The sequence below is a fragment of the Podarcis muralis genome, chromosome 2, assembly GCF_964188315.1.
Source record: "Podarcis muralis chromosome 2, rPodMur119.hap1.1, whole genome shotgun sequence".
Taxonomy (NCBI): domain Eukaryota; kingdom Metazoa; phylum Chordata; class Lepidosauria; order Squamata; family Lacertidae; genus Podarcis; species Podarcis muralis.
Genome location: NC_135656.1, coordinates 8,610,240 through 8,632,624, shown reverse-complemented (window position 1 = coordinate 8,632,624; position 22,385 = coordinate 8,610,240). Strand labels below are relative to the sequence as shown.

Sequence of the window (22,385 nt, the reverse complement as noted above, 5' to 3'; positions counted from 1 at the left end):
TCCCTGGCAGCTGTCTCTGTCATTTTCTATCTTTAGTTTTGGATTTGAAGCAGCGGTTGGGTTGTTTACCCATCAATAGCCCTAGATTCCTGGAGGGAGGAGGTTGAAATTAGGAAGCATAAATTATCCAGACAAGACAAGGCAGGCACATCGTAACCTGCACACTTGCCAGTGTTGAGAAGAGGATCCTTCTCCTGGCAGGCACTAAGTAAATAACAGGCTTTGACTTGGAGCTTCATTCCCACCGCTGATCTCAGTAGCTCTCATAATTAACAGACGAACTCACTGACCTCAGTGGCTCCTTGTCAGGCTGAAACATGAGTCATTCCCAGCCTGTGTGCTGTGAAATCCTGTGCACACTTCCCTGGGAGTAGGTCCACAGTGCAACTCAACTTCTGGGGAGATGCATATAGAATCGTACCGAAAATCATTTAAGCAGCAGCTATCAGAAGTTTGGAAAACATTGGTTTATGGCGATAGCGTCTGGAAATAGCACCGAGATGAAAATACAGATTGTGGAGACCTTGAAGTCCAATCTTCAGTTCCTGGGGTAGTAACACAAGATGGCTCCCCCATTTGCTTGTATAGGGGGATGTACACAGAAAGATAGAGTTGCCTCTTACATTAATCGGGGAGGCCCACTTATAACAAATCAGTGCCACCCTGAATTCACTTGGAAGGATGGGGTACAAATTTAGCAAATAATCATAAAATAATAAAATGTAATCAGGGCATGCAGGAGGATCAGGTAGATTGGTTCTGTTGAAAGTCATGTTACTTTTATAGTTACTATGTGAGATATTACTGTATTTTTCGCTCTATAGGATCCACTTTTTCCCTTCTAAAAAGTAAGGGGAAATGTGTGTGCGTCTTATGGGGCGAATGCAGGCTGCGCGGCTAAGCCCAAAGCCAGAACAGGGAGACGGAGCACTGCGCAGCGCTCCGTCTTGCTGTTCTAGCTTGGGGTTAGCTGTGCAAAGCCTTCGAAGGGCAGTGGGGTGAAGGCACCCTCCTGCTCTGCGGAGGCTTCAAAGGCTGTCCCCAAAGCCAGAATAGCAAGAGGCTATCCCAGAAGCCAGATCCCTCTTGCTGTTTTGGCTTATGGGGTTCAGAATTTTTTTCTTCTTGTTTCCTCCCCCCCCAAACTAGGTGCGTCTTAGCGTCCGGTGCATCCTATAGAACGAAAAATACGGTATTTCTTTGTAGAAAAGACTGAGGAAATCTGAATCTCAATTCCTGCTCTGCATGCAGGAATGCACAACAGGGATCTCAGTTCCTCAGTTCTTTTACCTGTGAAATGGGAAGGACAAAGTTCATTAGCCCTTTTCACACTGATAACTGCTAATTGTATTAGCAAGCCCCACTGGTTTTGTGACATTTCATCAAAGCATGCTTGTTCTGTTTCTCCACCTTTATATCTTTGCATATGAGGATGGAAGTACAATTATTTCACCTGCTGACTGTTAGCAGCAGTGATGGGGCTAAAGGGGCACAAAAAGGAGGGCTCTGCTGTCTCTGCCGCCACCATGCACTCCTGACCTCAGGAAAAGGGAAATGCGTAAGCATTGGGCTCTGTGCTGGCACCTGGGCTTTGGCACATGTCCAACTGGACCACTGACACTGGGGCTAACTGATGCAGTTACTGCATTAGCAGTTAACCCGGCTAATTTAGAGAGCCAGTGTGGTGTAGTGGTTAAGAGCGGTAGTCTGCTAATCTGGTGAACCGGGTTCGCGTCTCCGCTCCTCCACATGCAGCTGCTGGGTGACCTTGGGCCAGTCACACTTCTTGAAGTCTCTCAGCCCCACTCACCTCACAGAGTGTTTGTTGTGGGGGAGGAAGGGAAAGGAGAATGTGAGCCGCTTTGAGACTCCTTAAAGGGAGTGAAAGGCGGGATATCAAATCCAAACTCTTCTTCTGAGAGAGCCAGTGTGGTGTAGTGGTTAAGAGCGGTGGACTTGTAATCTGGTGAACTGGGTTTGATTCCCCGCTCCTCCACATGCAGCTGCTGGGTGACCTTGGGCTAGTCACACTTCTCTGAAGTCTCTCAGCCCCACTCACCTCACAGAGTCTTTGTTGTGTGGGAGGAAGGGAAAGGAGAATGTTAGCCGCTTTGAGACTCCTTCGGGTAGTGATAAAGCGGGATATCAAATCCAAAATCCAATTTGAAAGATGACATTTTCAAGGCTTTTTATTGCTATCTTCCAGTAGATGGTGCCATCTACTGGAAACTGGGTGAAAGTGTAATGACGGTAGAATTCACAAGTCAGTAAAGGGGCTCGTGCAGATCCTTTAAAAAGAAAGAAAGAATGAAATTAAGCACTCAACCTGATTTGCTTGCACAAAATTTATGTGGAGGTTAGATGATGCCAACTCTATTTAGCATTCATCCTGATTTGCTTCTGGGTTCCACCATCAGTAATTTACACTATACTTTTTAGTGCATTGCCCTGTCACTCCCCTAACTGCAAGTAAGTCCTTTAAAAAGTGGATTTGTTGCACCAGAGTGCTTTAATTCTGCTTTAATTGGGCAAACTGACATGGTCAGCATGCAACTGAATCGCTCCTGCAAAACACTGACCACAGTCCCTTCCTCTCAGAATTGGCCTGCCAATCATGATTGAAAACTTATTGCTTTTTCCCTCCTGCTTTTGGCTTACGCCAATGACTTCAGGAGCTTGTCTTCACTCTTATTTCTCCCATGACTGAGATTTCCCAAGCAAAAGCATTAGCAATCAGAATAAGTGTTGCAAAATCTGAACTGTTACATAAAAACAAAACACCTTGAAGGAGCTCACTGCCCTTGCTTGTGAATTAACCTACATGCAGGGAGCGGCCTTCACGCCTCACAGTGGGGTGATGTTCCTCCAGCCTCATGAGGAGCCTCTTCAGTAGGGCTGGTGAGAGTGGGCCTCACCCTCCTAGGCCAGGTGGAAAGGGCCTTGTGGGGAGCAGGCCTTCACACTCACAGCCAGGCAATTTTATTTCATACCACACCATATGGCAGCCATTTTTTGCCATCCACCATGGCAGCCATTTTGTGTTTTGCTATGTTCTCATTTTAGGGACGCGGGTGGCGCTGTGGGTAAAAGCCTCAGCGCCTAGGGCTTGCCGATCGAAAGGTCGGCGGTTCGAATCCCCGCGGCGGGGTGCGCTCCCGTTGCTCGGTCCCAGCGCCTGCCAACCTAGCAGTTTGAAAGCACCCCCGGGTGCAAGTAGATAAATAGGGACCGCTTACCAGCGGGAAGGTAAACGGCGTTCCGTGTGCTGCGCTGGCTCGCCAGATGCAGCTTGTCACGCTGGCCACGTGACCCGGAAGTGTCTGCGGACAGCGCTGGCTCCCGGCCTCTTGAGTGAGATGGGCGCACAACCCTAGAGTCTGTCAAGACTGGCCCGTACGGGCAGGGGTACCTTTACCTTTACCCTTTTATGTTCTCATTGGTAGCCAATTGGTGGACTGGCCCATGTAGCACTTTCCCAAAATTGGTCTGGCTCAATCTAAGGCAGCTTCCTCTGTTCTTATCATATGAAATACCCCACTTTGTATATTAATAGGAGCACAGGATGTTCTGCATATATATCCTAAAAGGGGGGGGGGCGAATCTCATGAGCGATATGTTCAAATGTGTTTTTCCGCTTGGGGGGCTGCTGCGTCGCTTGTTCCTGAACCTTTTCTTCCTTCCAAATGCCCTGAAGATCCATTGCACACCTTGACTTGCATGAAACCTCCTCTCTCTTATTTTCTCAGGGAACCAGGCGGGGAGAAGGAGGAATGAAGGGAAACAGAAATCCGGCCTGAGAACGGAGGTCCCTGTCAAGAGAATGGCCAAGATCTCCTCAGGTGAGGATGAAAGGGGAGGCAGGGAAAAGCAAAGAGCCCCTGAAAACATCCCCACACTCGGGAAGAACTTGTCGGCCAAACCCCTGCATGGAAGTGTATCTGCAGGAAGACGGTCAGCACTTTTCTATTGGATGGGTCTCACTGAGCAGAGTTTTCAATGGAGATGGTGTATCCGGATTAAGTGGGGGAAACAGAACGGGAGAGCATTTGGGTGTGGAGGATGTCATGCAAATACAGAACTGGACTTGCGTATTTGAGGGGGTGAGCTCCCGTTGCTCGGTCCCAGCTCCTGCCAACCTAGCAGTTCCAAACCACGTCAAAGTGCAAGTAGATAAATAGGTACCGCTCCGGCGGTACGGTAAACGGCATTTCTGTGCGCTGCGCTGGTTTTGCCAGAAGCGGCTTAGTCTTGCTGGCCACATGACCCGGAAAAACTGTCTGCGGACCAACGTCAGCTCCCTCGGCCAGTAAAGCCAGATGAGTGGCGCAACCCCAGAGCCGTGACTGGACTTAACTGTCAGGGGTCCTTTACCTTTTTAAAAGCACTGCACACTGCCATGCGATGTGAAAGTGCTTCATCTTATCAATGGTCACAACTCCTGAAATGAATGGATGGCTCCAATGCTCCATTTGCTGCCTTCCTTCAAACATTAACATTTGTGTATGTTCTAAGATGTTTCAAATAGTCAAAAAGATGGCAGTTTTTAATTCCTCTGAATTTGATATCTACTTTAGATTTTTAAAGGCTGGCTCCCAAAGTTATTTCAGGTGAAATAGATGGATTTAGGCCCATTGCTTGGCCGAATGTTAATCACACACACACACACTTCAGTGGAAACTGCATGCAGCTGAGCAGCTCACATTCGGAGCATCAACACAGAAAGGAACAGGAAGGAAGCAACACAAATATTTTGACTGAAGTGTCTTAGGAAAGCGATTTTAAATCATGGGCACCTAGGTTCTGAAAATGGTGTTGCCCGTATTGGTGTGAGTGATGGGGTCCCATGGCACAAATTTCATGTAATCCCAGTGCAAAGGAAAAGAGCTAAGATCTTCTCCCTTACTATAACGTCCAAACAAGATGGGATGGGGAAGAAGAAGGATAGGTTTGTAAGGAGTCTTCAATAATTTTGCCAAGGAAATTCTTATGGTTCAGGGCCTCACTCTATTAGCCTTTCTTGTACATGGAGATCCTTTATGAAATGCATTCAGACCCATCAAACAAATCTGTACTGGGATACACATACTGTATCACCATTTTTACTGCTGGAACTGCTCTGAATCTGACTTCAGGAAGAACGCGTTTTAACTGCACAGTGTCCTGGAATAGACACTCTGCATTGGGAAAGAAGGGAACTGAGTTCCCTCCCATTTTCCACTTTCCTGATGTTCCAATTGACCAGTACCTTGGAGTTATGATTTGTGGTGTTGTCAGGATTCTAACTGGCCTGTAACTGACCTAAGAATTCTGCAGAGCAGTTGCTGCTGTGGCTGGCCGGCTGCTCAGGCGAACGTCAGCTCAGTGGCCAACAACTCAGTCTTCTTGAGGCTCAGGAACACCTAGCAAACACCTGCTCTGTTCCTGGCACGCTAGACTCTAGCTGAGGAAGGCATCTCACGTAAGTTTATGGATTAAACATTCCTCACTATGCCATAGCTGAGTTTATGCTCGGTGGAACAGGATAGCTTCAGTAGCAGATAGCAGAACAGCGAAACATGAGCAGCTCCCATATTAAATCAGTAGCAGTTTGCTGGAAGAAAGTATGTGTGGATCAGATGTCTATACCTAACCGGGGGGGGGGGGGGGAGAGCAGGGGAACTCTTTCTTTTGCTGCTTCTTTCTGTGCATGGAAGGAAGAATGCAGGAGGGAGGATGTCCTTCAATGACTAGACCTGCTTGTTATTCCCTCTCTCACTGCATCTTGTCTTCTCTTTTGTTTCCAGGATGTCTTCCAAGGTCTCCCCTGCTCCCCTCCTCTCCAAACCCCCCCTGCGGGTGAAAGAAGGCTCCCTGGTAGTCAGATGGCTGAGATTAGTGTCCTGCCTCCGGTTGTGTGCATTCCTGATGGATATTATGGCCTGGATGATGTGCATTGCCTCAATAGCCATTGTCAACTGGCGAGTGTGGCGTGTAGAAAACATAAAGGGAATTGGCTCTGGAAACATCTGGATCGGAATCTGGCAGGTCTGTTTTTTGAAAGACCCTTCGAACGACGGAAACTATTATTACTATTGTGAAGAGCTCCATGAACAACATCCAAACCTCCCGAGGGAAATTTTTATTGCTCAGGACTTAATGGCCTTAGCTGCCATTATGAATTCAGCGGCCCTTGGATTGCAGTCATTTGCCCTCTGCAATGTGTTCGAGCCCAGAAAACATAAGGATTTTCTCTCAACCTTTTTTGGGCTTGGAGCTCTGCTGAACTTACCAGCAGGGATACTCATCCTGATTTCCGTGATATGGAACATGTCTGCTGTCTTACAAAATGGGGGAATTGACTTCCCTGAAACTTTTGAATTGCCTCAAATTCCCAGCGAGCAGCATATTGGACCTTCTATTTATCTAGGCTATATCGCTGCAGGTTTCCAGCTGCTGAGTGCAGCATTTGTTGGGATGGAGAGATGTTGCATCAGGACCACCGCAACAGATACATCTCAAATAGAAACTGTAGTGGTGATTACCCCAGGAAGCGCGGTGAAAAGCGAGAGTCTTACTACTTGTTCAAAGTGTGGTTCTCTGCTGGACCTGGTAATTCAAGAGAAATCCTCTGCAGTGGAGATGGAGGAAACCCATGCGGAAGATCTTGTCAAATCCTGCGCAGTTGAGATGGAGGAAGGTTGTGCAAGTGATCTTGTCATTCCAGAGGAATCCTGCACAGTTGAGATGGAGGAAAGCTGTGCAAGTGATCTTGTCATTCCAGAGGAATCCTGCACAGTTGAGATGAAGGAAGGCTGTGCAAGTGATCTTGTCATTCCAGAGGAATCCTGCACAGTTGAGATGGAGGAAAGCTGTGCAAGTGATCTTGTCATTCCAGAGGAATCCTGCACAGTTGAGATGGAGGAAAGCTGTGCAAGTGATCTTGTCATTCCAGAGGAATCCTGCGCAGTGGAGATGGAGGAAAGCCATACACCCAAAGGTTACCTGAAGGACATCAAAGGCCACCTGATGTCCCCAAACATACGATTATACATGTGATTCCCTACAACAGGGAGTTGTAAACTATCAGATGCAGATCCACGCAGATCGCTCCATACATGCATAGATCGGCGTGGATCAGGACTTCAGGGATTTTGGGACTTCAGGTGGGCTTTGATGTCCTTCAGATGAGGAGGCCTCTTTTTGTGATTTTTTTTTTTTAGTATTTATTTATTTATTAAAGATTTTGTTGATTTACAAAAGTGTGCAATGTCTCTCTCTCATGTTTTTCCCCCCATGTAACATTTTTACAAATAATTTTCATTTGTTGAGACATTAGGAAGGAAAGGGGAAAGAGGTGGAGGGGGGGAAAGATGGGTGGGGGTGGGGTCGGGTGGCTTAGGGTGTGGTTATTCATTTGTAGTTGGCTGTGGTGGTCTTTGTTTTCATGTGTGAGTGGGGTGGGTGGGTGTTTTGGATCAGCAACAAATCTACTTATTCCAAGACCTCCCTTAAAGCGGTAGTGGATCACCATGAAGAAGGCGCCACCACTGAGAAGGCCTCTGCCTGGTTCCCTGTAACTTGGCTGCTCCCAGAGATGGGGGGTGTGTCATATTTTTTCCCTTGATTCCCCCCTCTGAAAACTAGGTGCGCCCTATGGTCAGGTGTGCCCTATAGAGCGAAAAATACCGTAATAATAATTTAGTTAGACCCCGCCCATCCGGCTGGGTTTCCCCCTCTTTTAATTCTTATAGCGCTTTAGAGTTCTGATATAAAAAAAAGTTTGTCCTGGAATATCAGTTCTGGGAGGGGGAAGAGCTAAGTGCCTTCATGCCCTGCCTGGAAGCTTCCTTGAACCATCCGTCCGGTTTTTGTGGACATCAGTGCCCTGGACTAGAATGGGCTATCGGCCTGTTTGCATGACCCTAAGTAATTGTGAGGTTGGGTAACTCGCAATCTGAACAGCAGTGCCATTTCCTAGAAAGTCAAACATCTTTTCTGTTTCTTTGGAATTAAGCTTTCCTTAGAATAAGATACATTCTCCCCAAATCGCAGTCTCCCTCTGTCCTCATCTGCCACAGTCCACAAAAGTCTGGGTGTCTTTTTCTGTTGACCTTGTGCTTTCCAAACAACTGGCCTCCTCCCAAACCATAGTGCTTATATACTGGGATGGATCTCGTACACGGAAAACCACAAGAAGAATTCATTTCCGCAGCATCTGTTAACAGCCCCCCCCCCCCAATCTCTGAAAATTCCAAAGAGCTCAATATGGTTTCCAGAACTCTGAGAAAGCTGCAGTTCCCAGCACCTTTAACAAACTACAGTTCCCAGGATTCTTGGTGGGGGCGCCTTAAAAGTTCACAGTCCTAAAAAGAAAGCTGGTTTAAGCAGGAATATAGGTCCCCAATTAAGGGCTGCTTCAAGCAGGAAGGTAGAGAGGCAGTGCGGCCTAGTGGTTAGACTGCCAAACTAGGACCTGGGAGGCACCGGGGCTCAAATCCCCCACTCGGCTATGAAGCCACATCTAAAAGAGCATAAAAATAAAGAAGACCGCGAAATGATACAAACATGACCCCCGCTTTGCAGCCTCCTTTGAACAGATGTGAGGAGGCTCGGTGTGCCATCCTGCCCAGGGCCGGGCGATATCTGGTTTTCAACGTCAGCCGATGAGCAGGGCTTAAATTCTGCTCAGTTGGGCAGGATTCCAAGCAAACCCCTTCCTGATTCAGAAGCGGGTTTGTCTGGATCTATCTCCTGAACAGTCCCCCTTTTTTGTTTTAGCAGGGGAGTCCAGTCTCATTCAGGCAGGGGGCTGCCTTGAATTTCCTGCTGAAACCCCCAAGTTGTCCAACTCTCTTTGAGCTGAAATCCCATCTTGATTGAGGAAGGGGGTTTGCATTAGAAGTGGGACGGGCGGGGAGGGGGAATAGTTTCTAGCAGCAGTACCTCCCCAGGTGTTTTGAGGACCTATTAGTAATTGATTGATTGATTTTCTATACATCCCTTTTGCAAACAGATCTTTTTAAAAAAAGAAACACAGTAAGCCACACATTTCCTGCAAATTATCCCCCATGACCATTGCAAAGCTCACAATAATAACAGTAACAGCAGTGTATTGGACCTTAACTCTGCATAGGAAGGAAACAGGGGTGGGCTGTCTAAAATACTTGTGCCCAGAAAAGGGTGGTGATGGACAGGAGAGGTTTAGGAGAGAGAGAGAGTGACCCCTCCCTTCCCCCAGTTTAATCTGCAGCTAAATTTGATGTGAAATGTGCTTTTCTTAAAAAACCAAAAAGCCAGCCACAGGGACAGTCTAAGGAACAATATTTTTGGGGGGAGTGGGGAGATAGCTCCATTAGAGGTTCCACACTGGTAAGGAAAATTCCGGGTTGAGAGACTACTCAACAGCCCAGCTTGTCGGGGTACAGGTCTGTCCCCCCCCCCCCCCCCCGCAGGTCCATGTGGTCAGTAAAAGAAGTAAATTCCAGCAAGCAAGCAATTTGGAGCAAAACAGCAGTCAGTAGACTTAACAGGTTCAACAGCAGCCAGTGAACCCAGAGCATGGGGCCACATTGACTTTGAAAACTTTCCCACCATATGTCAGAATACAGTTTGCACAGCATCATCAATACATCATTGCTACATCACTAACATGTCACAAAAGGGGAGGGTTACACAAGAGTAGCCTAGACAGCTATGTCAGGGCAACACCCAAGTACAGTATAAGCTTAGCATCATAGGCAAACATGTCTTAAGTACCCACCACCCAAAGTACAACAGAACTTCCTTGGCATCTCTGGAGCCAGAGGCAAGTCTGGGGATGAGATTCGGCTTCCCTTGGAGAACAAGGATCTCAGCAATTGTCACCTCTGGGCATTTCCTGGGGCAGGAGGTGTGTACACATGTCTTCAAGCTTGGGGAGTTGGAAGGGGAAAGAGTCTTTTTTCCAAGGGCAAAATGGTGCTGGAATGGAAGAACTTGGCAAAGGGTTTGATTTTATAGGATTCAAAAAGCTTGGTATCTTCCCTGAGCTGTCAAGTCGAAAGGATAGGTTCAGGCATAATGTTTGTAACATTTAACAACTTTAAAGATGTGCCCCCCCTCCGGTAGGTTCTGTAGGAACTGCAAATATTTTCTCCGCATTTAACTACAGTTCAGACGTAGACATATTTCCCACCCCCTTGGGTCCCATATGTTATATAGATCTGCACTTAAAAACAACCTGGTACATCACAACACTCAAGTCCCTTCCAAGCAAACCTACACTTTCAATTTTTAAAAAATATAAAATCCAAGGGTTTTGTAATTTCATTTCTGTGCACAAGAGTGTAGTCCTCATGATAAACCTTCTTTTGGGTTGCGGAATTGCGCTTAAAGCAAACACGTGCATACGCACATCCTGGGAGCTACAGGTCCCAGCACCCTTAAACTACAGTTCCCAGCTCCCTTGGCACACTGCGCTTTCCAGAGCCCCAAAGAAACTACAGTTCCCGACGCCCTTAACAAACTGTAGAGATCTGCATGGATCTGGATCTGATAGTTTGCTCTTTACGGTGGAAGGGAATCACATGGAGGCCTCTTTTACGTGTTCTCTACCATTTGTGTCCTTGTTCCCTTTAGCTTGTTCCTCGTCTGGATTTCTTTCCTATGTGTACTCATAGATTTACATTTTTTGTCAGCTCTTTCATTTCTCTGGAGGAGTGTTTATCGGTAGAGCCTTGAATAAATAGACAATTTCGGGATTTTCCCCTTTTAATATTATAGGATATCATCTTTTAATGCTATATGATATCATATTTTCATGTTATAGGATATCATGAATAGACATTCCTATTTTTTTATCATTTTCTGCATACAATTGTTTTATAATTCCTAATAGATTATGTTCTATGTTTTGAAATTAACTCCAGTACGTTGGTCCATTGATCTTCATTGTATTCTTTAGTAGTATTTAATGCGATTATAGGTAGAGGAATTTAAGGATTTTGTTGTGGTTTACTATGATTATTGGCTAAATTTCCCAAACTTTTAGCTAATAAATTTGTATTAAAAAGTGATCTTGGACTCCTCAATGATATGGACCACAAGCAAACAAAGAAAAACTTGGAAGTCAAGAGATGTGGAAAAATTAATCTCAGTTCAAGATTGTGGCACTCTCCTCCCTGGGTCCATGCAACCAGCTGTTTTGGCACCACTCAATAATGACAGCCAAGACTGAGCCTGCAAGCTCTAAGGTAGCAAGGGTGCACAATTTATTGAAATTGACAAGGGCTCCAAAAAATGGGCTTCCAGGAAGCAGTTGTTCAAGAGGCAATGTCCCTAAGAGAAAAGCTGGAAGCTTCAAGGTTGGTGGAGCTTGAGAGCATTAGTCAAGTGTGGGAATGCCTTGGTGCAGAGGTTGAAATGGTGAGTATCAGGCCCTGAAGTTGTAGTACAGATACCACCTTGCAGTAACAAGAAGCTGGACTTTTTGCCAGCAAAAACCACTCGTTTACAAGGGCCAAGTCACCATAAGAATTTGCGTTTGGGGGGTGTTGCGAAGGGACACAGTGCAGTGTCGTTTGGAACCAACTTACTTCAAAGCCTTCTTGATTTGTCAGCTAGCCAGGATCGACAGATGGAAAGAGCACATAGGTAGGTCCTTTGGCCCCACACCTGCCAGAGTAGTTCCCCCTGCCAACATGCTCTCATCTTTGCACTATTGCAATGCACAACCAAATATGAAATAGTGTGCAGAGCTTGGGAGAAGGGCACACGGACCAGGGCGGGAGGCAGGGAGCAACAGATCTACTTATTACAAGACCTCCCTTAAAGCAGTAGTGGATCCCTAAATGGATTTTGCCAATGGAAGCACAGGCCCCCTAAAAGTTAAATATGGAAAATAAATGGTTGAGATACTCAGACTTACTAATTGAGGATCAGGAAGGTATTAAGTTAAAACCGTTTGATCAAATTAAAGATCAAGTGAATTGGCTTCAATATTATCAAATTAATGAATTATTTAAGATTGACAAGAAAAATGGTTTTGCAACAGAAAAAACCAAATTGGAAACGGAGTTGTTAGATACTAAAGTTAAGAATATGTCTAAAATGTCTAATTTATTTTTAGAGTGGCATACAAAGGATGAACAAGTTAAATCGGTTATGATTGATTGGGCAAGAGATGTGGGACATAATATAATGATGGAGGACTGGGAGAGGTTATGGAAGAAAGGGATCAAGTTTACCGCATGTACGGTGTTAAAGGAAAATATAATGAAAATGATGTATAGATGGTACTTGACCCCTGTTAAATTAGCAAAGATTTACCATAACTATGATAATCTATGTTGGAAATGCAAAGAAAAAGAAGGAACTTTTTATCATATGTGGTTGACCCGTCCCAAGGTGAAAGACTTCTGGGAAAAGATTTTGAATGAATTGAAAAAAATAATGAAATATACATTAATAAAGAAACCAGAAGCCTTTCTTCTAGGAATAACAGGTTTGGAATTGCCCAAGAAAGATGTAAAATTATTTTTGTATACCAAAACTGCTGCTCAAATCTTACTAGCCAAGAAGTGGAAAACACAAGAACTACCAACTGTGGAAGAATGGCAAATAAAGATGGAGCTAACTTCATGGAGCTAGCTGACCTTACTGAAAGAATCTGCGACCAGAAAGAAGAGAAATATCAAGAAGATTTGAGGAAATTTAAGGACCATTTGAATAAATATTGTAATATTAAAAATTAGAAGTTACTTGAAAGTACCTAACAGGCCTAGGATTAAATTAGGATTTATTTCAATAAATGGGATTTAGAACATTAAGAAAAGTGAAGAAATTTGATTATAACTGGAATATTGTGCTTTAATAATGATATTGGAAAACTGTTACATTCAGACACAAAGAAACTCAGAAGGGAGGGGTTAGAGGAAGTCAAGTAATGTGTCTAGAAGATTAGATTTTTAAATAACTAAGCTTGTTTGTGTGGTTTATTTGTCTGTTGTTGTTTGTTATAGATGTATTCTTTATCTTTTTCTTTCTTTTTTTCCTTTTTCCTTTTGTAATCTTTGTTTTGGTTTTTTTTTTTTGGGTTGTGCAATGTTTGTTGCAGTATGTGTTACAATTGTATAAAATATAACAAAAATTATAAAAATAAATAAATAAAGCAGTAGTGGATCACCATGAAGAAGGCGCCACCACCGAGAAGGCGTCTGCCTGGTTCCCCGTAGCTTGGCTTCTCGCAGGCGTCTCCTTCGTTATTCCTTCCAGCGCCTGCTGAAAACTTTTGATTTCACCCCCCAGAGGCGCACTCCATTGCCTCTCGAAAGAGATGCCCACAACTTCCCAGGGAACTCTGGGAATGGGAGTTCTGGGAGGGTAATAGGGGGTCTCCTAACGGCTCTCAGCACTACAGCTCCCAGAATCCTTTTGGGGGAAGCGTTTCAAGGTACCATATGGCTTTTAAGTGGATGTTGGGCGTGTAACGTCAGCTGTCATGCGTTCCCCATCCACTGGATGTCAGGATTTCCTAACAAAAACCTCCAAAACAAACCCACGCTCCTTTCTACCCCCTAAAAAAAGACCATCAACTGGAGAAAATGCGGTTTATCTGCTGGTATGATTGGTACAACCTGAAGCGGGTGTCGGAATTGTAGGCGAGAGAATCGAAGAACGGAAGAGTTGGAAGGGACCCCATGGGTCATCTAGCCCAACCCCCAGGAATGATGGAATCAAGAAGGGTCAGAAGTGAGAGAATGGACCCAATATTTGTCAGAATGGACCCAATAATAATAGAAAATATGCTTTTAAAAGAATAGATTTGAATGCCAGCTCATTCATTCCATGCACATTTTTGAAAGGGGGTGGGTGGTAATATTTGACAATTCCTTCTTGCTTCAACTTTGGGTTTTTGGGAGTTTTATTTTTTACACAAGATAAAAACGCAAATAAATAAATAAGACAATAATAATAATTTATTTAGACCCTGCCCATCCGGCTGGGTTTCCCCCTCTTTTAATTCTAATAGAGCATTAGAGTTACGATATAAAAGAGGGAAGATAAGTTGCAGCTAAGGGTGGAAAAGAAAAAAAAATCCTAGGAAATGGGATGGGAAGCAGATAATAGAGGGGGGGGGGGGACTTACTATGTAATGAATCCTGATGTGCAATTTGTGGAATTTCAACAACAACACAACAAAATACTTAATAAAAACAAGAACAGAAAGAAAGCAAACCAATCCCTATCCCTTATTAGGTATTATCTAGATAAAAAGCAAAAACTAAAGGACACAACTAATTCAAACCCATTCATTCCAATAGGCATACTCTGAGTAGAATCTCACTGCATTGTCACTACAACTCCTTGCATTACAGTGTTTGGGTAATTTAAAAAAAGAGAGACATATTTGTTCTGAAATCCACTGAGGAGGCATGTGGTGTTGTTATTTTAAGAACCCAACTCATAATCTTTGTTTCTTTTGATTTTTGCCATCCTATATATTCTTGTCTTGCACAATTAATTTATCCTCCCATTTATTTTCATTATATAAAAATAAATTATCTCCTTAATCTCGTACATTCCAATTATGGTTGGTTAGTTAGTTAGTTCTTTATGGAAATTTTGAAGCTGCGCGCAGGAGGAAGTTGGGTGGGAAAAGGAATGAGGCTCCTTTAATTGGAGAGGCGGGGGAGCAGAACTGTCTCCAAAGAACCAAAAAGGTCACATTTTCTCATGGGCATTTTTCTTTTTGCACAACAAGGGAAAGGGAGGGAACAGTTGACAATCTCAGAGCCAGAGAATATGGGGCATCTGTGGCCCTTCAGGCTGTTATAGACTGCAATGGGGGGGCAGTGTGGTTTAGTGGTTAGAGCACCGGACTGGGACTGGAGGTTTCGAATCATGCCCCACAGCCAGGCCATGTTCCTCTGGCCTCATGAGGAGCCTCTTTTGTGGGGCTAGCGAGTCTGGGCCTAGGCCACGTGGAAAGGGTCTTGCAGGGTGCGGCCTTCACGCCCCACAGCCAGGCAAATTTATTTCATACCTCACCATATGGCAGCCATTTTGTGTTTTGCTATGTTATCACTGGTAGCCAATTGGTGGACTGGCCCATGTAGCACTTTCCCAAAATTGGTCTGGCTCCGTATAAGACAGCTTTCTCTGTTCTTATCATATGAAATACCCCACTTTGTATATTAATAGGAGCACAGGATGTTCTGCATATATATCCTAAAAGGGTGGGGGGCAGATCTCATGAGCGATGTGTCCAAATGTGTTTTTCCGCTTGGGGAGCGGCTGCGTCGCTTGTTCCTGAACCTTTTCTTCCTCCCAAATGCCCTGAAGATCCATTGCACACCTTGACTTGCATGAAACCTCCTCTCTCTTATTTGCTCAGGGAACCAGGCGGGGAGAAGGAGGAATGAAGGAAAACAGAAATCCGGCCTGAGAAGGGAGGTCCCTGTCAAGAGAATGGCCAAGATCTCCTCAGGTGAGGATGAAAGGGGAGGCAGGGAAAAGCAAAGAGCCCCTGAAAACATCCCCACACTCGGGAAGAAGCTTTTAATTCCTCTGAATTTGATATCTCCTTTAGATTTTTAAAGGCTGGCTCCCAGAATTATTTCAGGTGAAATAGATGGATTTAGGCCCCTTGCTTGTGAATGGGCATATTACAATATTGTTCTATATTATCCCCAAGGGGGGAGGTTTCTACACCAGCCAGCGGGACAGGATTTTTTCTGTTGCTTAAATGTTACAGTAAAATGGGCCTCTCTTTGGAATGTCTGGCTTAGAGGGGTAAAAGATAAGAGCAAGGTTGAATGGGTGTTATTGTGGCCCCAGACGGGGGGAGACTGAAGACAAGGAGGCAAGTTGAAAGGGAGGAGGATAACGCAGGAGACAAAGCCCCATCTTAATGCTATTAGTACAAAGCACATGTTTTACATTTGAACACGTGTCGAGGTTCATGGCGTGGAAAGGCTGGTGCAGGAAGGAAAAGGTGGGGGGGGCAAGCCCATGTAAGGACATTGGAAGTTGCCATAACTTTCGGTTTACAAGAAATCAGGTGGCTTACAAGAGATCAGGTGGTATTCTATTCTGCAAATCTATATCAAGGGGGCGCACCCTGACTGGGTGTGCAGGTTGCGTACTTATCGCCCTGTACCTTTGTTCTGCATATGCACTTCAAATAAAATCCTGTTAATAACCTGCAAGGATGTTTTGCCGCTTTGTGTGAATCTGTGCTTCAGGGACCCAAGAGCAGATGTGGTTGGTCCTTCAAAAGGAACAGAAAGAAAGCAACACAAATATTTTTAGGAAAGCGATTTTAAATCATGGACACCTAGGTTCTGAAAATGGTATAGCCTATATTGGTGTGAGGGATGGGGTCGCATGGCACAAATTCCATGTGGTCCCAGTGCAAAGGAAAAGAGCTAAGATCTTCTCCCTTACTATAACGTCCAAACAAGATGGGATGGGGAAGAAGAAGGATAGGTTGGTAAGGAGTCTTCAATCATTTTGCCAAGGAAATTCTTATGGTTCAGGGCCTCACTCTATTAGCCTTTCTTGTACATGGAGATCCTTTATGAAATGCATTCAGACCCATCAAACAAATCTGTACTGAGATACACATACTGTATCACCATTTTTACTGCTGGAACTGCTCTGAATCTGACTTCAGGAAGAACGCGTTTTAACTGCACAGTGTCCTGGAATAGACACTCTGCATTGGGAAAGAAAGGAACTGAGTTCCCTCCCATTTTCCACTTTCCTGATGTTCCAAATGACCAGTACCTTGGAGTTATGATTTGTGGTGTTGTCAGGATTCTAACTGGCCTGTAACTGACCTAAGAATTCAGCAGAGCAGTTGCTGCTGTGGCTGGCCGGCTGCTCAGGCGAACGTCAGCTCAGTGGCCAATAGCTCGCTCTGTCTTCTTGAGGCTCAGGAGCACCTAGCAAATACCTGCTCTGTTCCTGGCACGCTAGACTCTAGCTGAGGAAGGCATTTCACGTAAGTTTATGGATTAAACATTCCTCACTATGCCATCAGGTGTGTTTATGTTCAGTGGGAAAAGATAGGTGCAGTAAAGGTAAAGGGACCCCGACCATTAGGTCCAGTTGTGACCGACTCTGGGGTTGTGGTGCTCATCTCGCTTTATTGGCCGAGGGAGCCGGCATACAGCTTCTGGGTCATTATTAAGCTGCTTCTGGCAAACCAGAGCAGTGCACAGAAACGCCGCTTACCTTCCCAACGGAGCGGTACCTATTTATCTACTTGCACTTTGACGTGCTTTCAAACTGCTAGGTTGGCAGGAGCAGGGACCGAGCAACGGGAGCTCACCCCGTCACGGGGATTCAAACCACCAACCTTCTGATCGGCAAGTCCTAGGCTCTGTGGTTTAACCCACAAAACAGCAAAATCATGAGCAGCTTCCCATCCACAACAGCTTGCTGAGGTTCTGGCCATTTTCACAGGAACAATGCAACAGTAGATTAAATCAGTAGCAGTGTGCTGGAAGAAAGTATGAGTGTCGGCTTCTCTGGATCAGATGTCTCTACCTAACCAGGGGGTGGGAGAGAGCAGGAACTTTTTCTTTTGCTGCTTCTTTTTGTGCATGGAAGGAAGAATGCAGGAGGGAGGATGTCCTTCAATGACTAGACATGCTTGTTATTCCCTCTCTCACTGCATCTTGTCTTCTCTTTTGTTTCCAGGATGTCTGCCAATGTCTCCCCTGGTCCCCTCCTCTCCAAACCCCCCATGTGGGTGAAAGAAGGCTCCCTGGTGGTCCAATGGCTGAGCTTAGTTTCCGGCCTCCAGATATCTGCATGCCTGGTGGATATTTTGGCCTTGTCAATGTGCATTTTGTCAACACTCAGTGTCAACTGGCGAGTGTGGAGTGTGGAAAACATCGAGGGAATCGGCTCTGGAAACATCTGGATTGGAATCTGGGATGTCTGCTTTTGGAAAGACCCTTCTAACGACGGAAACTCTTTTTGGCATTGCGAAGACCTCGATGAGCAGCATCCAACCCTCCCGAAGGAAATTTTTATTGCACAGGATTTAATGGCACTAGCTTCAATTATGAATTCAGTGGCCCTGGGATTAATTTCATTTGCCTTGTACAATGTGTTCAAGCCCAGAAAACATAAGGATTTTCTCTTTCGCTTTTTTAGGCTTGGAGCTTTCCTGAACTTAGTTGCAGGGATACTCGTCCTGATTTCTGTGGTATGGAACATGTCTGCTGTCTTGCAAAATGGGGAAATTGACTTCCCTGAAACTTTTGAATTGCCTCAAATTCCCAGCGAGCAGCATATTGGACCTTCTATTTATCTAGGCTATATCGCTGCAGGTTTCCAGCTGCTGAGTGCAGCATTGGTTGGGATTGAGAGATGTTGCATCAGGACCACCACAACAGATACATCTCTAATAGAAACTGTAGTGGTGATTACCCCAGGAAGCGCGGTGAAAAGCGAGAGTCTTACTACTTGTTCGAAGTGTGGTTCTCTGCTGGACCTGGTAATTCAAGAGAAATCCTCCACAGTGGAGATGGAGGAAAGATGTGCAAAAGATCTTGTAATTCCAGAGGAATCCTGCGCAGTAGAGATGGAGGAAAGCCGTACGCCCCAAAGCTCACCTGAAGGACATCAAAGTCCACCTGAAGTCCCAAAACATACTATTATACATGTTATACCCTACAACAGGGAGTCGTAAACTATCAGATCCAGATCAACGCAGATCGCTCCATACACGCATGGATCTGCGTGGATCATGGTTTTGATAGTTTTGTTTTGGGACTTCAGGTGGGCTTTGATGTCCTTCAGGTGAGGAGGCGCTTTTTTATGACTAGTAGTTATTTATTTATTTATTTATTTATTTAAGCTTTTGTTGATTTACAAAAGTGTGCAATGTCTCTCATGTATTTCCCCCCCTATGTAACATTTTTATAAATCATTTTCATTTGTTGAGACATTAGGAAGAAAAGGGGAAAGAGTTGGAGGGGGGGAAAGATGGGTGGGGGTGGGGTCGGGTGGCGATTTTTCTACTTTACTTACTATACGTAGGGTTCGGTGTCAGCATTGTTTGTGCAGGTTCTTTGCTGTTTGCTTGTAATTAATAAACCAATTAATAAACCAATATTAATTAAAATATTGACTCTGTTCACATGATCTTGGCCGGTCTTAAGGCACGCTGTCATCCTGTTTTTCAGAGCCTCCTCCAGAGCAGACCCACTAAAGCCTAACCGGTGGGTCTACTCCTGTGTAGGATTCAGTTCTTGATAAATTGTGCACTTGGGTCTGAGTTAAAGGCCGATCTACACGGATCCTCATGGATCCTCCACTTTTTAAAAAATAACTCCAACAAATGCAGTGTCAAATCACACCTGGAAGGCACGCCTACAGACTGGACTATCAAAAATGTGTATGCAGCACCACAAAAACATGGATCCGAGGCATAGATCCTCATGAATTCATATGATTTTTATAGTGAAACAAAATAAAAACACCATGATACTGTAGACCACTTTTTAGTCTGTAAGCAGAACCAAAAAAAGCACGCACCCACTGTTTCGTGCTGCCGAAATGGAGCAAAAACATGGTTAAAAAACACGGATCCTGATGGATCCTCATGATTTTTGCATTAGATCAGGCCAAAGTCACCATCAGATCAAATATCATGGCCATGGGCATAGTATCCATCACAAAAATCACGAATCCACAGCTTCCTGGCGACACCGTAGCCCAAAAACGTGGTTTTGAAGCACGGATCCTCCTGGATCCTCACACTTTTTGCATTGGGCCACCCCAAACTCACCGTCAAATCACACATCATGTCCAGCGGCACAGCCTGCACCACAAAAAACTCGGATCCACGGCTTCCTGGTCATACCATGGCCCAAAAACGTGGTTTTGAAGCACGGATCCTCCTGGATCCTCATGCTTCTTGCATTGGGCCACCCCTAAATCACCATCAAATCACACGTCATAGCCAGGGGCACAGGCTGCAACACAAAAACTCGGACCCACAGCTTGCTGGCCACCCCATGGCCCAAAAACGTGGTTTTGAAGCACAGATCCTCACGGATCCTCACGCTTTTTGCTCTGGGCCACCCCTAAATCACCATCAAATCACACATCATGCCCAGGGGCATAGCTTGCACCACAAAAAACTCGGATCCACGGCTTCCTGGTCATACCATGGCCCCAAAACGTGGTTTTGAAGCACGGATCCTCATGGACCCTCACGCTTTTTCCATTGGGCCACCCCAAGGTAAAGGTAAAGGGACCCCTGACCATTAGGTCCAGTCGTGACCGACTCTGGGGTTGCGGCACTCATCTCGCTTTATTGGCCGAGGGAGCCGGCGTACAGCTTCCAGGTCATGTGCCAGCATGACTAAGCCGCTTCTGGCAAACCAGAGCAGCGCACCGAAATGCCCTTTACCTTCCCGCCTATTTATCTACTTGCACTTTGACGTGCTTTCGAACTGCTAGGTTGGCAGAAGCAGGGACCGAGCAAGGGGGGCTCACCCCGTTGCGGGGAGTCGAACCGCCGACCTTCTGATCGGCAAGTCCTAGGCTCTGTGGTTTAACCCACAGCGCCACCTGTGTCCCTGGGCAACTACCCTCCTGTGTAAGCAACTCGGCTATTCGCTTAGAACTTAATACCCCCTCCTTAGAGATCCTGTTGTGGAGACATGCCTTTAATTACTGGCTGTCCCTTTGGCATAAATTGCCCAATTACCATCTTATTCAGTGCCTTTGGAGAGATGAATTTACCAGCCCATGGGCAACAAAAATCCATTCCAAACTGTTGTCTTATGGAATGTCGCCTTCCGATATACTAAACTTAGATCTAATTACAGCAAAAAAGGTCATCAAAGATTGGAGGAGGTTGATTTGCAACAAAATCTTACTACAGGTGGAGGTACATGTTCCCCGATAAATCAGTGCATTACATTTATGTCCCAGATACCTCGATATCTGTCTACCTTATTGGTTGCATCGCATAGATTCGCTTTTGTTAGAGCCAGATTTAATGTATTCCCCTCAAATGTGCTGAGCAATAGATTTTCTAACGGTAAAACCTCTGTTTTATGCGCATGTGACAACAAATCAATAGAATCCCTTTATCATATCTTGTTCAATTGTCCTTTATATATTGTTCCCCGATCAAGGATTCTGAGTTCAATCATTTTGGAAACTGTTGCTAAACCACCTGAATTGCATCTAGCCTATCTACTTCAGGACATTGACTCTTATAGAACATTACAGGTTGCCAGATTCCTGAATTCAGTTCTTTCATATAAAAGACTTCATGGAATGCTGCATGACTATTAAAAATCTAGTAAACTTTATCCACCATCGTTATATTCAAGGCCACAATATGGTACATCTAGAGATTGTATGTAACGTGAAGGAGATTATGCGTTGAAATATTTTAGTTGATATTTTAGAATGTAAAATGCTATTTTATTTATTGATTGGTTTTACCTTGTGGGCTTATAGCCGAATAAAGTATTATCTATCTATCTATCTATCTATCTATCTATCTATCTATGTCCCTGGGCCACCCCAAACTCACCATCAAATCACACATCATGTCCAGCGGCACAGCCTGCACCACAAATAACTCGGATCCACGGCCATGGTCATACCGTGGCCCAAAAACGTGGTTTTGAAGCACGGATCCTCATGGATCCTCATGCTTTTTGCATTGGGCCATCCCTAAATCACCGTCAAATCACACGTCATAGCCAGGGGCACAGCCTGCAACACAAAAGCTAGGACCCACAGCTTCCTGGCCACTCCATGGCCCAAAAATGTGGTTTTGAAGCACGGATCCTCATGGATCCTCACTCTTTTCACATTGGGGCTCCCCAAACTCCCCGTCAAATCACACATCGTAGCCAGGGGCACACCCTGCACCACAAAAATCATGAGTTGCACTACAAAAATCACAAAAATGTCCTTACCTGCACTGTTAATGTCACCACTGGAACATTATTATTAGAGCCGATAGGAGAATATATGACTATATATTGTACCAGGATATGGTTCATCTTCAAGAACAGATCAAATACACGCCAAAGTATTAAAGAGGAGAAAAAATATGAAACTGCTTACATACTGTCAACTAATATCCAGATTCAAGAAAGACTGTATGGCAAACATTTAAATCAGTGAAAAGACAGGATTTGAGTCCATCATAACAGAGTTCTACCTTTTGGGTAAAATTTATAAACTATCATTTTTTTCCAGGATGAAGATGAGCCACTGATGAGCACTCTTTGGGTTCAGCCCGTCAACCAATTACAAATCCACCTAACAGTAGCTTTGTCTAGCCCACATTTTACTAGCTTTTTTGCAATAATATCATGGGGGACCTTTTCAAAGGCCTTACTGAAGTCAAGGTAAGCTGGTACAAGGGAAAGCAG

General features: G+C 44.9%; 2 protein-coding genes across 3 annotated transcripts; both read left to right on the top strand.

Moving 5' to 3' along the window:
• Nucleotides 1-3,022: 3,022 nt before the first annotated feature.
• On the top strand, nt 3,023-7,162 carry LOC114592810 (uncharacterized). The gene is made up of 2 exons (XM_077923839.1): nt 3,023-3,839; nt 5,784-7,162. Exon 2 carries the CDS (start codon nt 5,785-5,787, stop codon nt 7,033-7,035), a length of 1,251 nt encoding a protein of 416 aa, XP_077779965.1. The 5' UTR covers nt 3,023-3,839; nt 5,784; the 3' UTR covers nt 7,036-7,162.
• A 7,461-nt stretch (nt 7,163-14,623) lies between these two features.
• Nucleotides 14,624-18,942, top strand: LOC114589986 (claudin-34-like). 2 transcript variants are annotated; one of them, XM_077923840.1, is made up of 2 exons: nt 14,624-15,445; nt 17,665-18,942. In XM_077923840.1, exon 2 carries the CDS (start codon nt 17,666-17,668, stop codon nt 18,662-18,664), a length of 999 nt encoding a protein of 332 aa, XP_077779966.1. In that variant the 5' UTR covers nt 14,624-15,445; nt 17,665; the 3' UTR covers nt 18,665-18,942. The 2 variants fall into 2 exon arrangements, with proteins under 2 accessions (XP_077779966.1, XP_077779967.1); XM_077923841.1 differs by lacking the exon at nt 14,624-15,445 and adding an exon at nt 16,278-16,963.
• Nucleotides 18,943-22,385: the final 3,443 nt, after the last annotated feature.

Bases quoted from the DNA above. Each gene is read 5' to 3' on its own strand.
- LOC114592810 (XM_077923839.1), top strand. From the start codon at position 5,785: ATGTCTTCCAAGGTCTCCCCTGCTCCCCTCCTCTCCAAACCCCCCCTG.
- LOC114589986 (XM_077923840.1), top strand. From the start codon at position 17,666: ATGTCTGCCAATGTCTCCCCTGGTCCCCTCCTCTCCAAACCCCCCATG.